Here is a 16,769-nt window from a genome sequence, read left to right on the forward strand (position 1 = left end):
CCGCCTTCCTGCCGGGGCCACACAGCTGGCCATGCATGGAGTCAGAGAGATGCTGGAGTAGAGACAAGGGGGTATACTTCAGTGAGTCCGGGGCCTCTGCTTGCCTGTCTGTCAGATGGGGTTGAAAGGAGGGGTGTGAGAGACATCCTTGGGGTAGGGTCTTGCAGCCAGGGTCAGCTGGCCGGGATGGCAGAGGGTGGGGCAGGCAGTCAACTGAGCTCCCTGTTCAGCAGGAAACTGGCTTCTAAGCTAGGAGCCAGAGCCAGAGCCAGGCCAGGAGAAGAATGTCAAGCTATGTGATTTGGCTGGGACACGCACTCCTGCCGCATTCTCTCCCAGCCCTCACCATCCAGAAGGAAGCTGGAAGGGAAACTGGGGACTGGCCACTCCCCATTGGCCTTGGGCTCAGCCCCTCCTCCAGTGTCCCTGCAGAAGGGGAGATGCAGTACAGAAGCCTTACCCTGATTTGGGAAGCTCCTAATCCACTGATTCCCACTGTTGTCTCTGGAGTTTCCTTTCCTGGGGATGGTCTGCTCCAGGGTGGTGCTTTTATGTGTCTATCCAGGGACAGACTCCAGGGCTAGACAACTGGAGGACTGGGGAAGCTAGGTGGCGCAGTGGATAGAGCACCAGCCTGGATTCAGGAAGACCTGAGTTCAAATCCGACCTCAGACACTAGACATTACTGTGTGACCCTGAGCAAGTCACTGTAAACCCCAATTGTCTCTCCCCACCCAAAAAAAAGACAACCGGAGGACTTACCGGCTCTGCAATACAGAGGTAACAAGTGGAATTATGCTTTCCCCAGGAAGGTTGAGGGAAGGGAATGTCCTTGATGACGAGAGGCCCTTTTGGCTTAGTATCATCCCATCCTTATCCCATCCTTATCCCCCACTGGTTCGGTGCTATGAGGGAAGAGGTGTTGGGGCCTGCATAACTCCTTGGACTGTCATCTCCTCCTCCCCCCTCCCCCCTCCATCCCCGTGGCTTTCCCAGTCAGCTTAGCCCAGGAAGGACTGACCCCTGCATGCACCCTGGCTTCCTGTTTCCCTTATTCTGAGGCATAAGCTAAGGGAAGAGACCGCTGAGGCCGTGAGAAAGTTTCTGGGTGGAGAGAGCCTCTGCTGGGGGGCTGTTTGCACATGTGTGCTGAATCCGTGGGGCTTTTCTCTGTCCTTGTCCTCCTTGACCTCTGCATCACTGGATCATGGACCCGAGGATCCAACAGTATGGTGTGATGAGAGGAGCCCTGGGCCTAGAAACAAGATAGCCCAGAGTTCATATTTCTGCTTCTGATACTAAGCCGGGTGATCACTTTAATATCTCAGAGCCTGTTTCCTCATCTGTAAAATGGGTTATGAGAGGATTCCTGGAGCAGTAGATAGAACATCTACCTGGGATTAGGAACATCTGTGTTTGGGTCCTCCTGACAGCAGACCGCCTGTGTGATTTTGGGCAAAGTGCTTAACCTCTCAGTGTGCCCAAGTAGCTCCCAAGACCATAAAGCAGAAGAGTGAGTACCTATTTGCACAGAGAGAAGGATTTTCCTCATTGGGAGTTCTCTGTATCAAATCACAAATCTGGTTTAAAAAAAAAAAAGGAAGGGGGATTTAAAAAATCAGATAATAATATCTATAGATCAATGAGATGTAAAGCAAAATACATTCCTATGTAATTCTCTGACTCAATCACAGCTGACATTTGAAAGACACTTAAAGGTTTAAGAAGCAATTCATACACATTGATCTCGTTGTTCCTCACAACAAATCTGTGAGACAGCTGGTGTTATTGCCCCATTTTACAGATGAGCAAACTGAGGCTGAGACAGTTTGTGTGATTTGCCCAAGGTCCAAAAAGGCTGAAAGCCATCATGGTGTAATGGATAGAGAGATCTGACCTTGAAACCTCAAGTACTTGGGGTTAAGTAATATATACTGGGCTGAGTGACCCTTAGGGACTCAAATCACAGAATTGCTCTGGGCTTTGGCCAAAGGTGTCAAACACTGGCCTGCCCAGCCACTGGTCTGAGGGCCTGAATTCAGTCCACCACCTTCTTTGAGTACAGTGGGAATCAGATTAAAAGGCAACTGGGAAATGGGTTTGACAAAGTGAATAAAAATACAACAAAACAAAGAGAAATAGATTACATTTTAAAATTACATCTACCTAGGGCCTGGAGGGATCCTTAGAGTGGGCCCTGTTTCTTTTTGAGTTGATGTTACTGCTTTTTAGGCCATTCTATAAAATTGTAAATTGGGACAGCTAGGTGGCATGCACAGTAGGAGTCAAGAGGGCCTGAGTTCAAAATCCGGCCTCAGATATTATTAATTGTGTGACTCTGGACAAGTCACTTAAACCCTGATTGCTTCCAAAAAGGAAAAAAAGAATACAGTTATAAATTTCAAGGAAGGTGATGGCCTGCACTGCAAAGAGGGAGTTTCCTTATGTGGAAAGTTCCATTTATACTCTTGGAATCACAAACTAGTCCCTGTCCACACAGTCTCTGAGACAGGATTGGTACTCTGGTCTTCCTGTCTTCAAGTCCCAAGGGCTATCCACCACTCCTCCTAGGGCTATTGTGAAATCCAAATGAGATCAAGTGTTCATTGTGCTCTGCATACTTAAAGTACAATTTAAGCAAATGTTAGCCATTATTATTGTTCATTCCTTCCTTCTGAATATTCCCTTCCCCCGCTTATTTTCAGATTACAGTGCCTTGGCTTAGGACTATAAGGGACTTTAGGAGATCACCCCTCATTTTACAGGGAAGAAATGAATGTTTAGAGAGATTGAGTGACTTGTACAAGGTCACACGGCTAGTAAATGACAAAGGTGGGACTTGAACTCTGGTCCAGCTATACCATGCTGTCTCTGTGACACTCACGTTCTTAGTTATCGTTCTTTTTTTTTTTTTTTTGTGGGGCAAAGAGGGTTAAGTGACTTGCCCAAGGTCACACAGCTAGCAAGTGTCTAGTGTCCTGAGGTCAGATTTGAACTCAGGTCCTCCTGAATTCAGGGCTGGTGCTTTATCCACTGCGACACCTAGCTGCCCCCTTGGTTATCTTTCTTCTGGGTTTCTTCAATGGTTCACCATCTATCTCCTACTTCCTAAATGTAGGTAGGTATCTGGCAATGAGGATCTATGCTAAGCACTTCGTTCTCCATATATTTCTCTGCTTTGGCAATCTTATGCAAGTCTATAGCTTGGGTTATCACCTCTGACCCTCACAAGGATCTAGATCTTTCTTTCTTTCTTTCTTTCTTCGTTCTTTCTTTTCCTTTGCTTTCTTTCTTTCTTCTTTCTTTCTTTCTTTCTTCCTTTCTTTCTTCTTTCTTTCTTCCTTTCTTCCTTTCTTTCTTTCCTTTCTTTCCTTTCTTTCTTCCTTTCTTCCTTCTTTCTTCTTTCTTTCTTTCTTTCTTTCTTTCTTCTTTCTTTCTTTTCTTCTTTCTTTCTTTCTTTCTTTCTTTCTTTCTTTCTTCCTTCCTTCCTTCCTTCCTTCCTTCCTTCCTTCCTTCCTTCCTTCCTTCCTTCCTTCCTTCCTTCCTTCCTTCCTTCCTTCCTTTCTTTCTTTCTTTCTTTCTTTCTTCCTTCCTTCCTTCCTTCCTTCCATCCTTCCGAAGTTGGGGTTAAGTGACTTGCCCAAGGTCACATAGCTAGTTAAGTGTCAAGTGTCTGAGGCCAGATTTGAACTCGGTTCCTCCTGAATCCAGGGCTGGTACTCTATCCACTCTGCTACCTAGCTGCCCTTGTATATACAATTCTAATCTCTCTTTGAAACTCCAGCCCCGAGTTTCCAACTGATGGGTGGACATCTCCATCAAATGCTGCAAAATTCACCATGTCCATAATGGGACTCATTCCCACCCCCAACCTCCAAACCTGATCATTCTTCTTACTTCCCTATCATTGTTCATGGCACCACCAATCGTGCTCCAGGTAACCTAAACTCAAAATCTTGCCATAATCTTCAAGGGATCTTCTGGAGTCAGCTTGACCTGGCTCAGGGGAGCTGATTGTTAAATTTTCAGTGCAAGCATTTACACCTCAAAAATTTGCAAATGCTACATTCTGCCTTGATTTGTTGTCTTGTTGATTGTCCACCTAGACTTAAAAGTGCTGGAGAAGATGTTAATAATGATGATAAATTTAAAAGTATGTTCAGTATATATCTCTCTGCGGCCCCCCCCCCCCGCATTAAAACATTTACTGGTACACTCCTGTGAATACTTTCCTCTCACTTTGCTCCTTTTCATCAATCACACACCAAAGGACAGCTAGGTGGCACAGTGGATAGAGCACCACCCCTGAGTCAGGAGGACCTGAGTTGAAATCCAATCCAGACTTGGGTACTTGTTAGCTGGTATGGCCCCTGGGTAAGTCATTTCCCCTGTGTGCAAAAAAAAAAAATTTAAATCACACACCGCAAGTCTGTATATTTTGTCATTCCTGGTGTCTGTCCCCTACCTTTCCACTGCCACTTACCTCCTTACAGTTTAGACTCTCATCTCATATCTGGCCTGCACTACGGCAATAGCTTTCTAACCATTCTTTCTCTGTCTCTAGTCACTTCCAGTCTGAACCATCCTGTGTAGTTGCCAGGTTAATTTGCTAATGCACAGCTCTGAGTAGATGTTCCCCTGCTCTGAATACCTTTCGTGGCTCCCCACTGCCTGCAGGTAAAATCTAGACTTTTCAGCCTGCCTTTCCAAGCTCTCTATCGTCTGGCTCTCCTCTTGTAGCTCAAACTACTTCTGTACGGATCCAATCTGCCCTAAGCTTTCTATCATAGGTTTTGAGCATTTCCCTCAGTTTTCCTCATTGGTCTCTCTGGGCCCTTCCTTATCCTCTAAGGACCTAGCTCAGGTATTAGATTCTCCTTGAATCTTTCTTGATTTCACTCCTTGACTTGCCCCTCTTCCCACCCCTCACTGAATAATTACAGCTGGGTCCCAATTCATGTACATTTCGAATCTTATTGAATCACACGAAATGGTCACATAATTTAAATTGGCCCCACATATTTCTATTGCACCGGACCCATTTACCACATTGTAGCAAATTCAAATACATGTAACTGTTTCATGAGATTCATTATTCCATTAATTGGAGCCTACCTGAATAACAAGAATAAAACTATTTCCTCATACACAAGCCTTATGAGTGAGATAAAGGAAGTATTATTATCTTCACTCTACATTAAAAAAAAAAATGAGGGGGCACCTAGGTGGTGCAGTGGATAAAGCACCAGCCCTGGATTCAGGAGGACCTGAGTTCAAATTTGACCTCAGACACTTGACACTTACTAGCTGTGTGACCCTAGGAAAGTCACTTAATCCCCATTGTCCTGCCCCCCCCCCAAAAAAAAGAGATTGTGGGAAATTAAGAGACTTGTCCAAGGTTATTCTATGCTACATCTCTCCTTTGTGCTCCCATACCATTTGGGGAGGGGGGGTCATTTGACCTAGAATTTCAACAATATAAGGAACTTCTCCCAGCAATATAGATCAGCAAGCTATCCGAAATTTATATTTAGAGAATTGCCTGGGAGGGTGCTGGGAAGTTAACTAGCTTGCCCTTGGTCCACACAGTTAGTATGTACCTCAAGTTGGAACTTGAACCCAGACCTTCCTGACTCCAAAGCTGACTCTATATTCAGCATACCAAGCACTTCGTACCTCTCTTATGTACTTATCATAAGAGAGCAGCTTTAGTCAAGTGGTAGGGACCAAAGCCAGATTCCTGACTGTTGAAGAGTGAGTAGGTGGTGGAGGGGTGAGTAAGCAGGCAGGTAGTGAGTGAGTAGAACAGTGTAAATGACTCTTGAGAAGCTTGGCCTCAAAAGGGAGGAGAAGGAAATGGGTCGAGAGTAATAGAGGATGCAGGGTTTTTTTCTCCTAACAGGAACAACATGAGTGTGTTTATAGGCAGAGAGGAAGGATCCAATGTGTGTGTGTGTGTGTGTGTGTGTGTGTGTGTGTGTGTGTGTGTGTGTGTGTGTGTGTGTCATTGAAGATGCAGAAGAGAAAGGAAATAATTGGAGTAAGGTCCTAGAAAAGAAGGAAGAGGTTGGGTAGGATGAATATTAACCTTGAGAGAAAGTTAGGAGAAAGGATTCAAAAGAAATTGGGATTTCAGAGGTCTATCTAGTTACTCCGAACCACTCATTTTTACAGATGAGAAAACTGAGGCCCATAAAGGTTTAGTGATTTGCTCCAAGGTCTTCCCACCCTACCAGCTGCCACCAGTCGGGTGAGCTATGGGGAAACTTTGAGGGGGAGGAGATGGCCTTGAAAGAGTAGGTGGGGCGGGCAGCTAGGTAGCACAGTGGATAAAAAGCACCAGCCCTGGATTCAGGAGGACCTTAGTTCAAATCTGGCCCCAGACACTTGATACTTACTAGCTGTGTGACCCTGGGTAAGTCACTTAACCCTCATTGACCCACAAAAAAACCAAAACCAACAAAAAAAGGGGCCAGCTAGGTGGCGCAGTGGATAGAGCACTGGCCCTGGAGTCAGAAGAACCTGAGTTCAAATCTGGCCTCAGACACTTAACACTTACTAGCTGTGTGACCCTGGGCAAGTCACTTAACCCCAATTGCCCTCACTAAAAAAAAATGATTGAAAGAGTAGGTGGGGCAAGGTGGATGGAGTGGTAGACTAAAGCAAAATGTGAAAGAGTTACTGTGCAGCATTGTTCAATAGAGATGAATAAAAGGAGTGTGCCCGCAATACAGGTGCATGCAATGTGTGCATGTATGGTTATGTGGGTGTCTATTTGTTCATGAACACGTGTGCTTGTGTTTATGGGTGTCCAGGATTCTCTAAGAAACCTTTGAGACCTGGCTTTCTGTCACGTCTTGATCAGAATTTTCTGTGTATCTACCCTCATACACCCTTTTGTTTCTCTATCACCCTTCATTTCACAATATATCTGTCCCTCCCTCCTTTCAGAGAGCTATCCCTTAAAGAAAAAAAGAAAAAAGGTAATTAAGCAACAGATCAGCTGAGTCTGAGAGTATAGTGGTGTTCCATACTCTGTCTCCTACCTCAGTAAAGAAGGGAGGGAGGGAGATGCTCCTAGCTCACCTTCAGTGCTAAACTTGGCTCATTATAATTCTACAGCGTTCAATTTTTTTTTTTTTTTTTTAGTGAGGCAATTGGGGGTTAAGTGACTTGCCCAGGGTCACACAGCTAGTAAGTGTTAAGTGTCTGAGGCCGGATTTGAACTCAGGTACTCCTGAATCCAGGGCCGGTGCTTTATCCACTGCGCCACCTAGCTGCCCCTACAGCATTCAATTTTGATTTTATTTTTTCTCTTCTCATTTATGTTATTGTATTGTTGTGTTTATTGTTTCCCTGGTTCTGTCAATTGCATTTCATATCAGTTCACATCAGTCTTCCCATAGTTCTCCTCAATATTTGTCATATTCGTCATTTCTTACAGCACAGTAACATTCTGTTACATTCATGAGCCACAGTCTGTTCAGCTTCTCCCCAGTTGATGGGCATCTACTTTGTTTCTAGTACTTTGCTACTACAGAAGGTACTGCTGTAAATATTTTGGTGTATGCGGAGCCTTTCTCTCAGCTTTGATTTTCCTTGGTTATCTATGCCTAACAGTGACTCAACTCCCTTCTTTTAGCAGCAGCTGGAGAATCTCATTCTCCCACCTCCAGTAGCAGTGTGGGCTAGTGGAAAGAACATGGGATCGCACTGCAGATTCCCGAGCTACTGGTGGGTGACCTTAGGCAAGTCCGTTAATTAGTAGAATGTATTCACTTATTGTCATATTCTTTGTACTTAGCACAGCGCCTTAAACAAAATAGGCACTTTTGATAAGTGTTTTATTATGTTTCAGTTAACCTTGTTGAATCTTAGTTTCCCCATCTGTAATATGGATAACAGGCACCTACTTTTATTACCTATTTTATGAGGCTGATGTGAGGAAAATGCTTTTTAAGCCTTTAAAAGTTGGAAAAGGAAAAAAGTTGTAAAAGGAATATGAGTTGCTGTTATTCTGGACTGATGACTGAGGAGAGAAAGTGTGTATAGCTTTAGGGATGACAGCTTCTCAGTAGCTCAGTGCTCAGCCCTCAGCTTCACAGGCAAAGAAATGAAGATTCCATTGTTCCTCTTCCAGACTGGGCCAGTGAGACCAATTCCTTTCCTTCTGAGCCTCAATTTCCCCAATGTGTGACTTGTACTCCCCCACCCCGCCCCTTTCTGCCCACGCTCTGCCCAGCCCCCTCCAGTTGCCTGAGAAATCCGAGCAGCTGGGCTGCCCTGGTCCTGTCTCCTGGCCACACACCTCGATGTTTAATTCAGCACCTGCCCTGCTGCCTCTGAACTAGCTGAGGCCACTGTTGCTTGCTTGGGGAGCCAGGGGGTGGGAAGGGGGAGGCCCACCCCCCCCTCCCTGGGGGGCTCTCCAAGGTCAAGGTGGCATCTCACACTGAATTAAATGCTGCGCTTCCTCAGCCTCTGAGTAGTACTCCAGCCTCCCTCCCTGTGACTACCATCTTGTGGGCCATCTATCTAAGGAAGCCAGGCATAATGAGGAAGGTAAATCTGATGACCTGATGTGTTACCAGTTATGATCTTTGGATTCTCCATTGCTGTGGATAATCTGGGCTCCAAGATCCCCTCCTGGGATCTGACAGACCAGGGTCTGGACAAGTCAGGAGCTGTTGCTGATTTTGGTGACAGGGGCAGCTGGGAGCTGTCAGGGCTGGAGGCTGGGGGGGACCTCAGAGGGTCCTGAGGGTGGGGGCATGCTATGCTTGAAGCTCCTCTCTTCCCTATATTTTTCTGACTCTAGGCTTGTGGTGCTGGTGAGCTCTGTGTGTGTGTGTGTGCTGTGGGGCTGGTGGGGTGGGGAACTGACCAGCTTGAGTTAGCTGGGGGAGGCTCAGGCTACAGTTGGAATGTTAAGAAAAACAACCCAAGGGTCAGAGCCAGGATCCCAGAAACGACTCCCTTCCAACACACACACATGAACATAGACAGACACGGATCCACGTTATACATTATACACATGGATCATAGGTCTGTAGAATGTCAGAGCCAGAAGAGACCACACAGACCATCTAGTCCAGCCTCCTCATTTGACACACAGCGAAAGGGAGGCTTTGTGCGGGGAGAGAACAAGAGTCAAGGACTGTTTCCACTACTTTGTTCCATCACACACAGAGAAATGTACAATTCTTTCTTGCTCATGTGAATGTGAACAGATCGGACAAACGCGTAGAACCTCCCCCTCCTCTCCTCTCCTCTCCTCTCCTCTCCTCTCCTCTCCTCTCCTCTCCTCTCCTCTCCTCTCCTCTCCTCTCCTCTCCTCTCCTCTCCTCTCCTCTCCTCTCCTCTCCTCTCCTCTCCTCTCCTCTCCTCTCCTCTCCTCTCCTCTCCTCTCCTCTCCTCTCCTCTCCCTCTCGCTCTCATCTATCTTCTTAAGAACCAGGATCTGCAGATGAAGCAGGGAGCTAGTAGGGGTGGGGGGAAATTTTGCTGGAGTTGGGAGAAAGAGCTAAACCCAGGAAAGGCCACAAAAACAGTGAGTTCAAGAGGCATCCTCCCTCCCCTTGCCCTGGCCTGTGACCCTGCATTCCTTAGCATAGTTGTCCTGGTGTGGTGTGCATGTGGAGGCACCCAGATGCGACAGCTGGAGGGGAGGTCACACTGGCAACTGACCAGTCTTTCCTAGGTACCAGGGGATTCCTGGTAGGAAGGAGTGATGTGGGGGTGGGACTCAGGCACAAATGGGATAGCAGAAAGGGAGGTGAGATCTCTGTTTACCCTTGGAAGGGAGGAGAGTGCCTGGGCATAGGAAGTGTTGGCTGTTTGGCCTCCAGTGGTGTGTGTGTTGTGTGTGTGTGTGTGTGTGTTGGGGTGGGATAGGGATGGAGACTTGAAGGATAGTCCTCAGGCCTAGCTGGGACCTGTCCATTGTTCTCAGCTATTGGAGTGGAGTGGGGTCTAGATAGATGCCTATTTACCTATCCCGTGGGGAAGGATGGATCTGCAAAGCCAGAGGTGAGTGGAAGTCCTGTGGGTCTGACCATAGATATAGTCAGGTAAGCTTCAGAGACCATAACTCTGAGCCATGGCAGACCTAACGGAATGTGGCTCTGAGCCATGGGTTGAGTTGTGGGATCTGGAGAGTGCATGGTCTCACCTGTGTCTGAGGCCATGCTCAAGGCTACCTGTCCATCCATCTTTTCTCAGGATGTGCCTGGCACCCCCCGGGAGCTGCGCCCACGTCTCTGCCACCTCCACAAAGGCCCCAACGGCTATGGCTTCAATCTGCATAGTGAGAAGTCCCGACCAGGGCAGTACATTCGGCTGTGGATGCTGGCTCACCCGCCTGCCCACTCTGGCCCTTCGACCCCAGGACCGGTTAATTGAGGTAAGCTCAAGGGGGACTGATGGGACAGTGGCTTGTCTCTGTTTCTATGCATCTAGACCCATTTGTGTTCCAGTGTGTGTGTGTGTGTGTGTGTTTGTGCATAGGATCCATGTTTCTATGTGTCTATGCAGGGAGGTTAGGGAGGGGGGAAGGGGGAGGCTGACCTGCTGTGTTAGGAACCTGAGCCGTGTGCATTAGTCCCAACCTTGGCTGCGTTGGTGGCTCTAATAAATATTTGATGTCAACCCAGTGCTGGGGTGGGGGAGGAAAGGGGATGGGGATAAATAGGGTCCCTGGGAAGTAGGGTAGGTGGGGTGGGCTGGGCCTAGCCCTCGACTCTTCTCCCTGGCTCTCCCTGTCCCCTATTTTCCAGGCTCTCCTCTGACTTTACCTCTGGAAACAGGGTATGACCTTCTGTTCCTAACTGCAGCACTGAAGGTGGACTGACTGGATTGTAGAAGATCTCTGTTTAAGGCCCCTCCCTTCTTTTTCACTCCCCAAATCTGGCCTCACTTTTATCCCCTGGTCCCATAGGTAAATGGCCGAAATGTAGAGGGACTTCGTCACGCAGAAGAAGTTGTGTCCAGCATCAAGGCCCATGAGATGAAGCACGGGCTGCTTGTGGTGGACCCTGAGACTGATGCCTATTTCAAGAGGCTGCGGGTGGTGCCTACTGAAAGAACACGTCACAGGTATGTGTGGGAAGGGCAGTCCAGAGAAGAACCAGGGGACCCCATCTCTGGCTGTTATCATCTTTCTTGGGGACACCCAGTCCTATCAATTTTGGGATAAACTTGGCCCTGTCTATTTGAAGAACACTCAGCTTTCATCCCATCTGCCCTGGGATACTTAGCTCCATCCTTCTGTTGTGCCCTCAACCCAGGCCTCAGCTATCCTGGAGGCTTTTTGCATGGGCTCTTAGAAACCCTCAGGACTGACCTTTTCCATCCTGAGAACTCCCTATCATATCCCTTTCCATCCTAGGGACTTCTGGTATTTAGGGAATTGTTCCCTATAGACGCTATGTTGGGTTGGGATGGGAACCATGTATCTAAGCCTTCCAGGGAATGGATAATCCCGTTACAATGATGGGTTCTCTCTGGCCTCTGCAGGTCCACTGCCTTCCTTGATTACCAATGGGATGAGCCACCACAGGTGAGCAAGCAAATGACCAAAGATTCAGGAGGAAGTTGTGTGTGATAAAGGGAGAAGGGGAAGGGGTTGAATGCTAGTTCCCAAGACACAGGAACCTAGGTACATAGCCTTTTGGGGCTTCAACCCCACCTGAATCTGCAGTGGGCTAGCTGCCATGGGACAAGGGATGGGAGGCTGGACTCCTGGGCGTCCTTCCAATCATTGCTTCAGGCCAGATTCCCCCCATAAGGTTTCAGTTTTCCTCCCCATGGAATGGAGGCGACCATCTCTAGAGTCACCTCCTGATGGGCTTTGGGTGAGGACAGGGATCTGGTGTATGTGTTTGTGGGCAAAACACACTCAACATCCTCTTGGGACTCAAGGAGAGGCCTGAGAGTGTTAACTGTCTGATTTCCCAGATCAATGGCGGCTCGACCCTGCTCGTCTCGGACGTGACCTGCAGAATGTGGACAGGGACACAGAGGTAAACGACTGGCAGATCACCTCGAATCACCACAGCCTCTAATGTGCCCAGCTTCTCTTTCTTCATAATCTCCCTGCCCTAGCCACCCTTGCCCTGTGGTAGCCTAGTGGTTATCCTGACTCCTGGACTTTCTTCCTACGAGGCCTCTTTTCTTTCAACATTCATTTTCGTAGATTTAGAGTTCCAAATTTTTCTCCCTCCCTCCCTCCCTTTCCTCCCCCCTCCACAGATCACAATCAGGTTATATATGTACAATCCACAAGTATTCTTTTTATCAGTTCTTTCTATAGGGGTGCATAGTAAGCTTCTTCATTAGTTCCTTGGGATTGTCTGGATTATTGCACTGCTGAGAGTAGTTAAGTCATTCACAATTGCTCATTGAACAATACTGCTGTCACTACGCACAATGTCCTCTCAGCTCTGCTCACTTCACTATACATCGATGTTCATTAGTCTTTCAAGGTTTTTTTGGGGACTCATCCTGTTTGTCATTTCCTGTAGCACAAGTCCATCCTCTTTTCTTTTCATCTTCTCAGTCATCCCCTTCTTCCCCCTCTACTCCAAAAGTTAAACTCTCCACACCTGAACCTGCTCCTCCCCTTGTGGAAGCTTCTCTCCCCTCTGTCAGTTCTTCTTCCCTTCATCAATCTAGTCCCCTCCTTCCCATCATCAATCCTCATCCTTCTGTCTTTCTCACCTCTGCTATTTGCATTCTTGCTTTGACTGCTGGACACTGAGCCAGATGTACAGTCTGAGATAATGGCCTCCCCATGAGAACTGCTGGCAAAAATCCCATAGACTGACACCTAGCTGTTGTCTGTTGTCTTCTTCTTCTTCTTCTTCTTCTTCTTCTTCTTCTTCTTCTTCTTCTTCTTCTTCTTCCTTCCATGGCAATGAGGGTTAAGTGACTTACCTAGGGTCACACAGGTAGTAAGTGTCAAGTGTTTGAAGTCAAATTTGAACTCAGTCCTCCTGAATCCAGGGCCGCTGCTTTATCCACTGAGGCACCTAGTTGCCCCAACTCATGACTATCATAAAAAGAGAAAGGGATGAGGGCAAGGTTGGAGAGCTGTCCAGCAATAGAAAGGACTATCTCCACAGAATATTCTTTAGTCTGGATGACTACTTGTCAGAGATGTTCTAGAAGGAACTCCTATTGACTTATGGATTGGACTAGTTGGCCTTTGAAGTCCTTTTCAATTCCGAGAGTCTCTGATTTTTTTGGTAACACCATATTGACCCATAAGCTGTTGCAGTAAATAATGAGAGGCTCAGATGAATCAACGAATGAATGAATGAATATAAAAAGTACTTATTGAGTATGTTCTGGATGCAAAGCATCTTACTAAGTTGGAGATACAAGAGAAAGGCAAGATAGTTCCTGCTGTTAGGGGGCTCACATTCTAATAGAGGGATAGCATAAATGGAAGGTCCAGCGACTGGGCAGATGGCAAGGCTGAAAGGCAATGCATCGTCTTTAGTATCATTTCTGTTGATAAAATTATAACTGTTTCTGATGTTGAGCCATTAACACATTGGTTCATCAGTTTCTGGGAAATTGGGAGCTAATTGCATTTTGATTCCTCTGCTCTTGGCAAGATGACTCTGGGAGGAAAAGAGCTTGGTTGCCCACCTCCCATGGAGCTCCCTGTTCAGATGGGCTGCCCCAGTTGTGGCTCATCATCTAAGAGGGGAGGTTCAGCTCTTTGATGTGGCAATTGTGGTCTAAATGAGACATGAGTCCACCTGGGTGCTTTGTCTGGGTGTGTGGGTGTGCACGTGCCTATTAGAGGAGGAATGTATGACACAGATGGACATCTGTAGAATGAGTGTTTAACTTCTGTGTGGGTGCACCATCCCCTGTTGATAAACAGAAACCAGGTGGCCTATTTCTCCACTCCCCTCCCCTTTTTCTATTAAGCAAGGACAGCGGAGGTGGGGGGGTGAGGTGTCTTGGGGAGGACCCGGGAGTTTTGCCCTCTCGGCTCCATCTTAGGCTTGTCTCTTCCCCACAGGACAATGACATGGCCAAGAGGGACCCATTCCAGGAGAGCGGGCTCCACCTGAGCCCCACAGCAGCAGAGGCCAAGGAGAAGGCCCGGGCAAAGCGAGTCAACAAGAGGGCACCGCAGATGGACTGGAACAAGAAGCGAGAGATTTTTAGCAACTTCTGAACCCCTGTTCCTTCCCCATCCCCCACAGCCGGTGGCTCCTCCTGCTTCTCCCTGAAGGAAGGGAACTAGGGAACTCCCTGCCAGGAGGCACAGGCTTTGTGCTCAACTGCCCCACCCCCTTCCTGAGTCCAGAGCTCCAATAGTATCTCCAACCTGTGTCTGAGGAGCCTCCGGCTGAGGTTGGGGAGGGGAGAACTTCCTCTTGGTCCCAAGGATTTGGCCTGGTCTGTTTCCCTCCCAAGTCCCACTGCCTGCCTGCACCCTTGCTGCTGGAAGAGCTACTTCCCTGCCCCCCCCCACCCCCCTCACCCCGACCAGAGCCTCAGTGAGGCAGGACAGAGAATGGGGGTCTCTTTAGCTCCAGGAGCTAAACCTGACCCTGGGGGCTGGACCCTTGCTACAATTCCTGCTGTCTGTTCTTGTCTCTTTGGGGACATATTCCCTGAGAGGAGGGAGAGAGAGAGAGAGATTGAGACGCAGACAGAGAGGAAACAGACAAAGAAAGATAGAGGCCCAGTAAGAGAGAGACCCTTTATTATTGTGTTATTTTATTTTTCATTGGCCAGTGGATTTTAAGGGAATTTTTGTGTTACACATGTTTTCATTTACTGCCAGGAATCTTCCCTCCCCCCATAAGGTCTCAGTCTCCTCTCTCTCTCTCTCTCTCATCTTCTCTCTCTCCTCCTCTCTCTCTCTCTCTCTCTGTCTTTCTCAGGCAGCAAAACAAACTCTCTGCAGTCCCCCTTCCCTTCCCCAATCACTATTCCTCTCCTGTTAAGTCACAGAGAGCAGGGGGACCAAGGCCAGAATTGGCAGCTGACAAGCCCTGTGGGTGGTTAGGAGGGAAGGAAGCTCATTTGGGGCTGTGAGCCAACCTTGCCAGTCTGGGGTCTCTCAGGAGGTTGCCTCCATCTGGGGATGCTGGAAATAACTCAAGGGACCATCCTAGGTCCCTGGAGGCAATGTAGGGGCCCCCAGAACTGAGGGGCCCCCTGCTCCTTGTCACCTGGGCCTGAGCTTTGCTGCCTTATGCTCCATGTGTGCCTAGAACCTGGGTCAAGCCCTAGTTACTGGTGGGCCAGGGTCACCCTGCTCTGCATGAACCTCATTGGGCAGTTGGCTGCTGAACCATAATCCTCTCCAGCAACCTTTTCTCGGATGGGCTGAGCTTGGTAACCAAGGCACCTACAGCTTCTGCATCTTCTAGCCCTGCTTCTCAGATTGGCTCTTCAGTGCTTTAAGCCTCCTTGGCAATCGCCCACCCCTTCCTTGGGACAGCCTCTTGCCTTGGAGCCTGGAGGACAAGCAATGCAGACCTTCTGGGAGTTTCTTTTTTAACCCACCCAGTCTTTCAGCTGCTGACTGATTTGCATTGAAGACAAATGTTTTGGACTGGGGAATGTATGCTTTGAACCCTATTGGGGTCAATTATTAAAATGTCTTTGGGTCTTTTCCTCTTCCCAAAGTCACTGCCAACCCTCCTAGACGAGAGCAACCAGAGACAGTTTGTGGAAAAGGACATGGCCTGGAGGAAGATGGGGTCCCAGGTGGGGAAAAAGGTCTCTGTATACTGTTCTGTAAATGTTATAAAGTGCCTCCTTAGGACTGTCCTGGGTGTCCCAGCCCATTCAGGGAGGGCTGAACTCTGGGGGTGGGTAGGGAAGGGAAGGGTCTTAGGAAAGTGCTCAGGGCTGGGGGAAAAAAGAGACAGGTTTGCTTTGATAAGTTTGTTCTGTTTTATTGGGGTGGGGAGTGAAGATGGAGTGAGGATAGAGTGAGGGAGTATCATGGTGAGGTTGGGGGCAGGGGTCTTTGATGCACAGCAGCAACTGGGGTCCCAGATCTGATTGGAGAGTGGTGTTGTTTGGGTGTTTTACACCCAGCTGGCCCCTGGGAACTGGTGCCACCTTCACTGACTGGAGAATGCTCTCCTGGTTGTTTGGTGCTCCTGAAGAGACAACCAATGGATGGAGTGATTCTGGCACAGAAACCCGTATGAGTTCAACTCACTGTCACACTGGTATGGGCCACTCTGGCCTCTAGGTGTAGGGCCCAAACCTTCCTGAACACGGGATCTTCCTTCCATGTAAAAAGGCAAGACACAGAGTAGACTGCCTTCTCTTAGTGTAAGGGCCAAAACTGGTGGGCACACCCTCACCCACAGACTTCAGGAGGGGGGCTTACAGTGGCAGTTATCATGGGGAAGGCAGAAACAAGTTGTTACTCAGCTGAAATCATGTATGCAGGATTGCAAATACACACTTAAGCTTCCCCTGATAGGGCACCCCTAGAGATCACCTAGCTCTCTTTCTTGTAGTATGATAGTAATAACTGCTTTCTTTCTCCTCCCTCCACTTACTTGGAAACCAATGCAAGTATAAGCTGTCGGCTTGTAAGCTGTAATGTGCACTGTTAACATTGATATAAACTTGGAATTGCCATGTACAGTAAAGATAGGCTGCTAAGCTGTAAGAAAGGCTTGGATTGTTTTCGTGCCACTCAGACCGCATCCACCCAGGGTAAGGGCCAGACGTCAAGCAGCATCCCCTGGGTGTTCTCTGATTATGGAGGGGTA

At 48.0% G+C, this 16,769-nt stretch overlaps 1 protein-coding gene across 1 annotated transcript in view; it reads left to right on the forward strand.

Annotated features, from left to right (window-relative positions):
• The window catches only part of SLC9A3R2 (SLC9A3 regulator 2), a 34,681-nt gene extending 18,011 nt beyond the window's left edge, over nt 1-16,670 (forward strand). Inside the window, 8 exon segments of the mRNA XM_044000155.1 lie at nt 10,222-10,374; nt 10,376-10,402; nt 10,937-11,080; nt 11,082-11,094; nt 11,515-11,557; nt 11,956-11,989; nt 11,991-12,020; nt 14,036-16,670. Coding sequence (XP_043856090.1) covers nt 10,222-10,374; nt 10,376-10,402; nt 10,937-11,080; nt 11,082-11,094; nt 11,515-11,557; nt 11,956-11,989; nt 11,991-12,020; nt 14,036-14,194 — 603 coding nt within the window. The 3' untranslated portion in view covers nt 14,195-16,670.
• Nucleotides 16,671-16,769: the final 99 nt, after the last annotated feature.

The sequence above is a fragment of the Dromiciops gliroides genome, chromosome 1 (assembly GCF_019393635.1).
Source record: "Dromiciops gliroides isolate mDroGli1 chromosome 1, mDroGli1.pri, whole genome shotgun sequence".
NCBI lineage: Eukaryota > Metazoa > Chordata > Mammalia > Microbiotheria > Microbiotheriidae > Dromiciops > Dromiciops gliroides.